The sequence below is a fragment of the Anneissia japonica genome, unplaced genomic scaffold, assembly GCF_011630105.1.
Source record: "Anneissia japonica isolate Jap-2015-1 unplaced genomic scaffold, ASM1163010v1 scaffold287960_len3192837_cov198, whole genome shotgun sequence".
Taxonomy (NCBI): domain Eukaryota; kingdom Metazoa; phylum Echinodermata; class Crinoidea; order Comatulida; family Comatulidae; genus Anneissia; species Anneissia japonica.
In genome coordinates this window covers 81391-93998 of record NW_022712725.1, presented here as the reverse complement: position 1 = coordinate 93998, position 12608 = coordinate 81391, and the positions used below count along the sequence as shown (strand labels likewise).

The 12608-nt window shown below is 30.5% G+C and overlaps 1 protein-coding gene across 5 annotated transcripts in view; it reads right to left on the bottom strand.

The window, feature by feature from the left end:
- The window catches only part of LOC117108003, a 44210-nt gene that overhangs the window by 19749 nt on the left and 11853 nt on the right, over nt 1-12608 (bottom strand). For 2 of the 5 annotated variants that reach the window (XM_033249825.1, XM_033249826.1), the window contains exons 3-4: nt 12382-12447; nt 4720-4749 (exon numbers count right to left, since the gene is read on the bottom strand). The exons of 1 other annotated variant lie outside the window; for it this stretch is intronic. Coding sequence is in view for 2 of the 4 variants with exons in the window: in XM_033249820.1 (XP_033105711.1) it covers nt 12382-12447 (66 nt within the window). In the remaining 2 variants the exon portion in view is untranslated. The remainder of the gene's footprint in view (nt 1-4719; nt 4750-12381; nt 12448-12608) is intronic. 2 more of the 5 variants (XM_033249820.1, XM_033249821.1) reach the window with 1 other exon arrangement.

Below are 12608 nucleotides of genomic sequence, written 5' to 3'. Positions count from 1 at the left end.
AATAATTAAAATAATGTTGAATATAAACATTTGATATAAAAATTGTCTTTGTCAGTTAATAAAATAACTAAAAGTAAAATATTGTTTAGAAATCTATTATATAGTCCTACCTCAACAGCTCCTAATATAAATGTCATCTTCCTTGAAAATTAATTTATTATTAAATTATAATATTTATAATCATGGCTTGTTGTATAAAGTGCAGTCAAATCCAATTATGCAACAACTTGTTTTCTCAACTTATTAACCTTGGCTTTTACTACAAATTATCATTATTATTTGGGTCAGTTGTCAGATACAGAACCTCCCTGATTATTTGAAGGATTTCCAAAGCTTGTGTATAAAGATGGTTAATAATAATAATTGCACATTTATAATGTGCTATATTATACAGTATATCAAGGATGCTTAATATAGCTCGTCTGGTTTACTGTAGAAAGGGTAATAATGAACATAATGTATGACCTTATTTAAGCAGCTTATGACCTACTTAAAATTGTACCATCCTTTCTTCATTCCCTACCCTATAATAATAATAATAACAATAATAATAATAATAATAATAATAATAATAATAATAATAATAATAATAATAATATTAATAATAATAATAATAATAATCTGCGATTTGTATAGTGTCTCCTGTTGTCGTCCCAACAACGAAAGAAAACGGACAAAAAAAATTAAACTATAAACCGAAACTCACAAAACACTTGAAGCCAGCCGAACTAAAAACAACATCGCACCATTTATTGGCAATTTAAGGCACAAAGTCTGCCGATCTATGACTCACAATTGCTCAAATGTTGGCGGTGTCTAGCTAGACAGTCAATGGACCTCACCTAGAAGTTGTTTTACTTCATGCAAATTGGCTAAAAATTATGCTGAAAGAGTAAAATTATAAGCATAATTTAAAATTATAGGCCTAACAGAATCTTCCAAAGAAACAGTGTACAGTACACTGCATACAGGTCAATGAGCATCTTTGATGGATGCTGGCGCATTATACTGTAAATGTTCTATTATTATTATTATTCTTATTATTATTATTATTATTATTATTATTATTATTATTATTGAAAACTACTTGCACCACCCTAGTATATTACTTTAATACTCAAAATTTGTGAAAAGATATGATTTTAGAAGGTTGTCACAAGTTAAATTACAATGCCAATGCTGGACTACTGTATCCAAAGAACAGTAGCTAGTTTTGAGAAGTTTATACACATACCAGGTGGGAAAAACAGTCTTCAATGTCATGAGCTGTCCAAGAAATGCCAACCATGAGTTCCTGTGTACAATTCATAAATAGACTAATAGAAAACAATGAACACCAACCATTTATTGATGTACAGGTGGACAGATGATCAAGGGGGCTGGATAAAAAGGATGACTGCATGGCCAGAAATCAGAAGCATTGTGACCCCAGAGGCATTTAAAAAATGTTATAATAATTTTTAATGTATTATTTATTTGCTTTTTTAGCTCAATCCAGACTGCCACTGTTTGGATAGTAACACACGTGCTGGCTGGAGGCAATTTAAAGATAATTTTCATTGTTGTACAAAATTGCATTATCCAGCCTACAGTTTTACTTTTTATGATTATTTAACTAAAATTGTTCCCAATTATCCCAAGACGCTATACATGACGGTCCCAGCCTTGCTTTGCTTGCAAACCCACCCCGACCACTACTGAAAATTCTGCCTACAGGTCTGCTGTGCTGTCTAATACCCGATTCACACGTACAAAAATCTTACCAAATGTAACCATAAGTAACATTTTACGGCACGTGTGAAAGTACCTCCGTGTAATATCCTTGTAAAATCTCGGAACGTCTCGGTAATCTTTACCAGCCTCGCTGAGGCTGGTAAAGCTTCCGAGATGTAGTATGGATGGATCTGCGCATGCGCAGGGATTTCAACACAACAACAATCTACTGTGTTTCACGGGGTTCTTTGAATTTTCTTCCTTCTACAGACGATTCTGATCCACTAGAAATAGCCTGATAGGCCTAGTTTTTCTCAATGATGAATGAATTAAACTTGTTATTGATGTTAATTAGTAATGGTAGAAGAAGAAGATATACATAAAATGAACGTCGGGATGGTGTTAGTACTATTACTAGTATTATCAAGAGTCGACAGAAACGTTGGAAGCTATGCCTAGTTTAGTAGTAGTAGTACAGCAGTCGTTAAGAGCATTGATTGCTTCGAATGTTTACTGTGATGGCGAGTTCAACAGTCCATCTGTGACAGGGGTTCTCAACTAGGCCTAGGCTAGACCTATATCGCAGTAGGGGAAAAAATGATTAATTGAATAAAAACTGAATAAATTTTACACGACCTTGGCATTACCTTACAGACGCGTGTGAATGCTTTTTATCTCGGTAGGAATAACTCGGGAGATCGCTCGGTTACAATTTGTTACTTTTTGTTAAATTTAACTTCACGTGTGAATCGGGTATTATTGTATAGTAAATTGCAATAACATGCGAAGACATTACTTGGCAGGTTCACTACAGTAGTTCATGAAGCCAGCCAACTTTGCTCGGAACAAGGTGACAAGAAAATAACTGATTTGGCGCAAATTGACTTATGACAAAATGCCAATGTCCAGCCGCGCACACACGATCTCCAGACGTAATTTTTACACTTACCAATGTACTATACCAAGTTTAATGAAAAACGGTGATGCACACTAATTATTAATGGTAATCTATTAATCAATGCAATGCAGAAATCAAATATCCATGCATGGCACAGAGAAAATAAAATAGTAAATTTTGTAAGGAAATGCTGGATTGTTCTACCATCTACATCTTCTATACATTTCACATACATATTTATGGCATATATTTTAACATAGATTTAATAAATAAAAAATAAGCTTAATAGCATGAAGATTTTGACCCATAACAAAAGTGTTTACTATTTTATTGAGGACGGAACGAATTTGACTACTAGAATACAAAACACCTAAAAAAGTGAAAGGGACATATTCCAAGAAAAAAAAAAATGTTAATAATCAGTTTCACCAAATTGAGATCAGAAATGCCAAATGCATTAGTTACAAGATTAATTGGCAATTAAATAGTAAATTTCAATTTCAAAAATTACATTTACATCATTATTTTTACATATTTCATAATAATGTATTCAACTTAGTTATTTTTAGTTTAAGCATTAATGCAATAAAATGCCACTAAGCTTGGGGGGGGGGGGGATCACATGTTTTTATATTGCCTACTATTTTTAGTCATATCATTAATTTAATATGCCATTCCATTTCTCTCTTATACTTTATTTAGCTAGTCAAATCATATGTTAAATTTAGGTGTTTCCAAAAGTACTATTTAATATTTACAAATACTTCATTCATCTATAAATATTTTCTTCATATGAAATGTGTTCTCAATTTTAATATCAAAATTACGTCATTGTTTTCAAAATAACTGTTAAATTTACTTGAAAAATAATAGTATTGAAAAGTACATATTTAAAACACTAAATTAAGAATTAGTGAATAAATTAGTTTTACATTTAATCAGCTATTACCTTAGTGCAATTCGGCATAGTTCGAATAATTTATGAAAAATAGGTGTTTTTGTGTCTGCTTTCCTGCTTCCATTTTCTGTCAATATTTTGTTTATTGTATGTAATTTTATGTTGGATATTTTGTCCAAACCATAGGTTGAAGAATTATCATAATTTCATACTTATTATAAATTACGGTATAAATTTAAAGAAAAAAACAATTCTGGCCCGTACAGATAATTGGTTCTAAATTATATAAATGCAACATATTTTAAGCAGACTAATGATATGTAGGTTTTACAATCATTTGTTAATGAAATTAATAATGACAATCTTATTTATGATTTAAATTATGTGCACTTTAAAGCAAAATGAAGTATTATAAGAATAAATAGATCATATAAGAAGATTAATGAGTTTTTAAGGAAGGGTAGAGGGAAGCAAAAAAAAAGTGTCGTTCTTGGGAACTAAAATGAAGAGGTTATTGTCGAATAAGTATAGTCGATAAAAACAAGGGAAGAAAATCATTAACAGATGAACATGAATTCACCCTGAAGAAAAAAGTAAACATTGGTTTTTATGTGTCACCTATGTGAACAAGGCCGCCACCGAAGCAGATGGTAAATGTTGTTAAGTTTAGACTGGCCAGCCCTCAAACCACTATCCATGCTACATTTTAAATAACTCAACATGCATGTAACCGTACTGTAGGGCACGTTGGCCCATGTTAGGTTAGTGAGCCACCTGGATAAACCAGGCTTTAGCTAGTGCAAGAAACCGTTCCTTTTTCACCAACAATTATTAACATTATGTTTCCACTTCCTCTATATGAAGAAAAGATTGCCATGTTGTTGTTCTCTAAGTTTTGTTAGTAGTAATATTCTCAATAAACTTCAAATACAACTGGGTGTCTGAGCCTCAGAGAATCTGCCATGTTGTGATGTAATTATAAGTAAATATGAAAAAAATATATGTACATATACAGTAAATATACATATATATACACATATATACACAATATATACATTATTATATGTATATATACATAATAATTATATATATATTTTATATATATATATATTTTTATATATATATATTGATAGAAAGGGGCTTGCGCAACAAAACAACAATGGAAGCAATACAAGGATGCGAATGTTAATACATTTAAGAGGAACGTTACCTCAGCCATGATCAAAGAACCCTCGGAGCTCTGAAATTTAAAATGTTGGCTAAAAGTTAAAACATATGTTGAAAGGTTGAGAAAAAAGATGTTTGGTATAGCTTGCAAAATAAACAGTTCGGTTGAAGCATTTGAAAAAAAAAAAAAAAAAACAGAATTAAAAGTTACAGAACAAAATGATGGAACATAAAAGTAATAGTGCATTGATGGATAGATGCAGTGCAAGGAAAACATGCAAGTGATTGTACACAAATTCAATGGGTCATCTAGTTATCGGTATGCTGTGACAAGAGCATGCAAGAGACCTCGCACACAACCCCAGCCAATGACAACATCACATAAACCTCTACATAATTGCATTCAACATCAACAGTTACAATATACTATGTTAAATGCCTTTGCCAACGTTTTCATCCAATTATAAAAACCTACATCAGTCAGTTTCATACAAGCTAATTAAAATAATTTGGTTAACAGACTTTTAATTCTATAAAAAAAATAAATATTTTAACTAATATTCTATAAGCATCTGAAGTGATTCCTATACTAAATCGACTAATATACAACTGCCTCCTTACAAGCTGTGGTCACGCTCACAACATAAACGCAAGACAGTACAAGAAAATTCTCGCGTTTCTTCATAAATTATAATTGGCTACCTTCTCAATGAAGACTTATACCAGAACATGTGTCTGAACTTTTGCATATACCGGTAATGCCAATAAAAATCTATCCACAAAAAAAATCCATGAAATGATGACACTTGAACTAAAAATTGTAAAACATAATAATTACACAATTTACATTTAAATAGATATCATACAGTTTTAAATTTTTTAGATAATAATTTAATTCGTAATGCCAAAAAAGTGGCAGAACTATTTGTTAAGGTTTTGTTTAACTGCATACAAAAAGCAGCAGATGGAGAATGAACAAAGCAAACAGTAATTGAAAATTTTAAAGTGGTATTACACATCCTTGGGACAATAATACATAAAAAAACACACACAGAGCATAAAATAAAACGTCTGAAGCATTCTACTGCTGTTGCGGTTTTTGGCAGCCATGTTTTATAGATGTACACATCTTTCAAATTGTTATATTTTTTCAGTCTTGTAAGCATGGACAATGCTAATACATGCATGAATACTCAAAATAGAAATCTAGAATTTTTCATTGCATCTTGTCTGGTTGTAGTGGCCAAACTAAAACTCCTTCAGAACCTCAACTAAATTGAAAGTGTTATAACTGTAATTGTAACAATGATCAATATCTGTTATCACTCAAAACTTATTTTTTTTATTAATTTTTATATCATTCTAATTTTAGTTTTACAGTATTATGATATAGTCATAGTTTAGATATCGATTTGACATCTTTCATCTTTTTGTTCTATTATTCTACATTAAGAGCATAGATATATTAAACTACATATCAAAATCCCATTAGAATATCTCGCATATCATTCTCTAGAAATTGCACTACAGCTCAGTTTTCATCACAACTCTAAGCAAACATTAGCTTCCATCAAGCCTAGCTAACAAAACAAATATGCAAGCTGGGCAAACAATTATAGTTTCTACAGTACAAATATGACTCATGTTAACCAGACACAATGCTATACTTTTTTCTCTCTCTTGCAGCAATCAGCGATAGTTCTTTACAATCATGCATAGGGGCATAGTAGGTTATATTATAAATGAGCCAAATAAGAATATGAAACATCATGAGACCGACTGTAATATTGAATTACGGAATAGCTTCGCAAACATGAGATTGCTTTGCAATAAAAAAAATATATATAATTCTGTTTATCATTTTGCTAGTTTCAGTTTCTTTGGTAAGGTTTATGTTCTTTAAATGAAACACTTCACAATCATTTTCAGTTTAGTTTTCTCTTTATTACATTGTACAGTAAAAACTGTGTTTTCATTTTTAAATCAATGATTAACCCGACCATCAATCCAGTTTGAACAAGTAGAGTTTATTGCTAATAATTCGCTCTGTCTCTTATTAGAGGGTGTAACTTGAAAAGGGTAGACTTTGCATGCTAGTCTCAATTTGCGTAGGACTATAAAAAAGCGAATAGGTACCTGGTAGAGTGTAAATTACCTGGAATGAAATATTACTGACCAGAGAGAGGAAGTGGTTATCACACAAGACATGCTGATTATGAATTTATTGACAGTAGATAATGGAAAATGCCGTGATATACGAAATAGTGCTATTAAATATGAATTTTATAATATATTGCAGTATTATATTACCATTATTGTTATCATCATTTAATATTAGATGTTAGATGAAATTTTACATAGTTTGGATAGTTTATTAAGATGCTTCACAGGAGAATACAGTACATACATCAATATTTCCTTATTTAGCAAAAAGCTCATTACCAAAAGCATCTACGGTAGGCAGGAGAAAATAAAAATATAATTTGAGAAATTTAAATAAAATGCGAATGCAAATTAACTGAGGATGCCCTTAGGACCGTTATCAAAATCCCATCATGTGTCATGTTAGGGATACAACATAAACAGTTCCGTAATAAATGCATTATACTTTTTCTGAGAAAAGAAAGATTAATTCTGATCAAGGTATTTTATGGCAGTGGCAAACAGGATAAAAATTAAAGCTCAGCATTTTTAGGAGATGTTGCACCAACAGGGAAAAGTTCATTTTAAAATTCATAAAACTAAATATTAAACAATTATTCAAATTCTTATTGTTGAATATTTATTTTGTTATAATTTCATTTTATATCCATATATAAAGAGGAATCCAAGTTTGTCTAAAGCCGGTCACACGACGTGTCCGACGAGTCCATCGCTGATCCATCCGAGCGCTTGACCAACTTGATTGTTGGTGACATTCTGAGTGGATCACCATTCAAAACGATTTGTTTTCCATGGAGTTGCAACGGCCGACGACCGTCGGTGCACTGCGTACTAGGCCTTAGTATCAGACATGATCTACTGTCACTATAAGTATTCCTTAGAAAATCCATCTGGCTAGGAATTAATTGGTTGATGAATTTCTCACTGTAAAGTAGATTAGCTAAATCGTGCATGCTATGACTACTCAAGATTATCTGCACGCATTCGTAATCTTACTGGCTACATTGTGGATCTTTTTATAGTATGTATTGAGCGACAGATACATTAATAATCACTTAGAAAGAACATAACAAGTGCTTTTTTAAAAGACGATGTATCATCAAATAGAATGACCATTCTTAAAAATTCTAGCTCTAAAATAACACTGTATGCAATATGATATCTAAAGTCCAAAATTAATTCTAAGTATTTAGATGGAATTTTATATAATCATATATTAAAAAAGAGATATAATTATTCAATAATATAATTATATTTCACCAATGATTAGTTGTTTAATAGCCATGTTCATTTAATCTTAGTTTTATTTCCTTTCACACTAACAGCTCTACTATTCATCACAATTATACATAACAGAAAATTAAGTTAATCCAACACTGATGTAATGAGATACGATGTATTAGTTGTTGGATTTATAAAGATCAGTGAGTGTGTGCAGTAAAACATGGAGACAAAAATTGTTGATCGGCTGGCGAAGAATTTTCCTAATGTAATTTAAATTGTCAATGTGCTTGGGTGATGCAAGAAATTTTGGGCCTAATTTGACCATCTCAAGAACAAAGTACAGCTACTATTAAAGCTAAGCAATTCAAATTTGAGTTATGATTTTAAGTTTTCACAAACTGTAAATCTTTTTAAGTCTGTTTATTTTCAAAAATATTTAAATCTTTTCACTTTTTGTCCATATTTTAATTGTAATATTTGACCATTTATTTTGTACTGCAATGTTTTGCTAATAATTTACCTATAATTTATACAGCCAGTATTACTTTACCTCAGCAAATTTTGCATAACATTTAAAAAATGCTAGAAATACCAAAAAACGCAATACATTTGGATCGCATAAACATTCAAACTCTAAACATCATTTAGGTTTAATTCTCAGATATTTTAATATTCATTTCAGAAATCGACATGTAATTCAGAAAAGATATCGAACGCAATACTGCAATACCAATGACACGTGTACTCAAGTTAATAATCAAATGGTGATAGTGATGAGGATAATGTGCAACATGCTAATGTGAATCACTCAATATCTCATTAGTTCACATGATAATAATGTTCATTTTATTTAGTCTCACATTGCTTGTCATTAGTTTATAAGCGGTACGATCAGACAGTCTTTAATAAGCTCAAATTATTTATGCACTACATTTACCATATGTATATAGTAACAACAAAAAACACAACAATAATATAAAAACCGCATTGAGTTTTTGAAAAGATAGCGGCAATCTTTTTGTTAGTGTACTGTAATCACCATGTGTCAAGTGATAACTAGGCTTTGAAATTGACTGTAATTGTAGGAAATTACTCAAATGAAAGAAATAATTTAATTTATAAAAGATATTTATTATTCATTTTACATTTTTATTTTCAAAAATGGTAATAGTAATAATCCGGAAATGACTATGTCCACTATTGTGATTTTTGAATATCATCATTATTATTATTATTGATCAAGTGATACTAAAAATGTTATCTTTTCAATAACATACTTGTAAAGGTCTGAGTAATTTTAATTAATTTTACATAACAACTGTAGTGCAGTTTTTTCCTGAAGCATTTCATATGCTGGGATTTTGCTTTGGACACCCTAACTAAAACTAACTAAAAATCCACTTTTACAGCTCCTCTATCAAATGCATTCTAATAATTATTTTCTATTTCAAATTTCATACCATGTATTGTGGAAATAAAAATGAAATGATATAAATTGATTTTTCTCTGCGTAATTTCCTGAGGGAAATATACATTTTTCACATTTCTATGAATCTTGCATATGAATTATGATTGGTACTGTATCCAATGATATAAAATAAAATAAGTGCTATGAATTTAACCATAAAAATGTTAATGGTTTGAAACAATATGAAGAGACTTTTAAGATGGGTTTTTCTTTTTAGATTTGGGTGTGCTCCTATTTGCATTGAAACAGGCAGATACTATATTATCCCAGTATATGTCCTTTATGTAGAAATCGTATGGAGGATGCATTTCACGGTTTCATGTTTTGTTAAAGCAAAATGATTCTTTAAGAAATGTGTTGTTTTTCAATTTAACTATGCATCCTACATTTATTTCTTTATCCAATAATGATAAGTTTATTTTCGTGATGTCTAACAGTGACTGTCGTCATTTAGTTGATAAAATTTTAGCACAGTATTCTGAGTATTTTTTGGCTTTTTTTGTTCATTCTCTTTTAATTATTATTAATATTTTTTGCTTGTACTGTCACAAATTTTAATTTCGTTCTTGTACATTTATTTGTCACTCATACATGCAGATATGGCTGGCCAGAATTGGGGGCGACATTAATAAATAATAAAGTAAAGTGAAGTATACAGTTAGAAATTTCATAACAATAAACTATGTAGTAAATAAAATATAAATTTCACTTGCAATATTGCAAATCAGAATATAGAAAAATGATAATATGACTTCTTTTTAAAGAGCTGGTAAGCAGATATACTGAAAACAATATGCCATCATGTCATGCATGGTTAGAAATTCAATTGTTTCACACTCTTTAATTTTTTCAGATTATGGTGAAAAGGACAAATCAATATTTTGGCACATGGTCTGTTGAGTGTAACCACAGGGCAATCAGATAAAATCAACACATGCAACGAATACAATACATAAATTCATGTAATGTAACAAGCAACCAATGTATGCATTATAATAGTTCTCGTACACATAACTGTCCTAAAATAATTAAACTATTTTAAAATTATAATGTTAATAAGGATATTGGCCTCCAAAAGGACGGAGTACAGTAGCAATATTATTCAAGTTATTATTTTATTCTATTTTTTAGATAATAAATTTCTTTCATGTCTAACGATTCTTGGTGTTTTTTTTTATCTGCACATCTCAAACTCCAAATCCCATCTGATATTGAACTTAAAATATTAAGAGTTCTGAACACATAATCTAATACTGGTTCTTGGTAATACCAGTTTAATGCCACAAGATATTAAAAATGATCAAAGATCACATGCAACAGAACATTATAATGGCAATTCAAAATGTCAATTCTTTAGAAAATTAAAGCAAAATACAGACGACTTATCAAATCTACCTATTAATGTGTGTGTTGTTATTTATAGATGTTTATGATTTGCAATAATATATATTGAAAAAATATATTGATTATAAATAATTATTATAATATTATGTACAGTGCTTAACAATGCTGCATTATACAAACACATAAAGCATTTTTTGAATTAATTACCTAAGCAGGGAAAGACACAATTAATAACAACAATGTCTTATATCCAAGAGAACACAGAACAAATATAGTAGGACAGAGGGGATTACAACAGCACATTAGTAATGCACAATAAAACACGTTCACACACAATGCTCTTAAAAAAGTCAACCAAGCAACATGGCTACCTAAGCGTACCAAAGGTGTTATGATTGAGCTATTAGGACGTCTTAGCAAAGATGTGTTACAAGCTGTGATGTCAATTATAACAATGTCATGGTTATGGACTATGACATTTACAATGCTACGATGTCATTGACAATGATGCTATGTCACTATTGATCAGCTATGATGTCATTGATAATGATGCTGTGATATCATTGATAAAGATGCTATGATGTCATTGGTAATTATGCTGAGATGTTCTTAATGTCATTTATTATATTGCTGCATTGGTGTGATGCTGCTGATAATGTTATGTCCTGGATGATGTGGTAACATAGTTTATACTGTGAAATGTTTTTGGGAGTGTTTCTACTGAAAATTGGGACATCATTGGTTGGACTAAAGTCTGCACCCACAGAAATCGTTCTTGGCCTGCTGGTGAGCACAATAAAGGAATCAGTTTATTTTTATGGGCCTCATTTCCACTGCCACAAGAAAATATTCTTTGAAAGAACCATTTTTAGAAACTGTTTTCTTAGCCCGCAAAACACACCCTTTGAAGACTTTGTGATGTCTATTGACAGTAATAGGATTTCAGTAGTAAACCGATTATGGTAGTAATGATGATATATATCATTGATATAGATTGGGAAAGTTAAATCATATTTAAATCAAAATGGGTGAGTCATCAGCATCGCCATTGTCATCAACATCATCCCACCACATCGCCAACATCAACTCATTCTTAATTCTGTATCAGCAGACCCATTAATGTTGATTACTTTAGACTTTAATATTTCATAAATTTAACATGAACATAACTAATACTGGATCTGAACTCAATATGAATTTGACCACCATGAGGTACAGACAAAATGCAAGACTATTAACACTCATTTAACTCATCTACAACAATGATAATTACAACTTATCAACTCTAATTGTTATTGGAATTATAATTGTAACACATTTCTGTGCCTTGGTTAAGTTAAATAAAAAAAAAAGCATGCACAAAGTTTAGTGTGATGGAGAAGACAAAGAATTAGCAATAAAAGCAGTTTGTTATTATGTAGAAGCTTGCAAAGGTGATGGCCAAACAAAACAAGTAAACAAAGCTAGTTGGTAAACAACAACAGATACACAGAAAAAAACAATAACCTTTCCGAGGCCAAAAAATTGGCTTCTCTGCAACCACATGATGATAGGTGGACTCTGTGTTTAAATCTGCAGTGTAAAGTATAAAATTAAAGATTTCAAACAATGCTCTTAAACAAGTCATAGTAACACTTGACAAATTAAATTAAGTATTTATGTTTAAGTAATATGTAAAAATATTATTATTTTAAGCTATAGAGCATGATTATATCTGTCTCTTATCCACATCT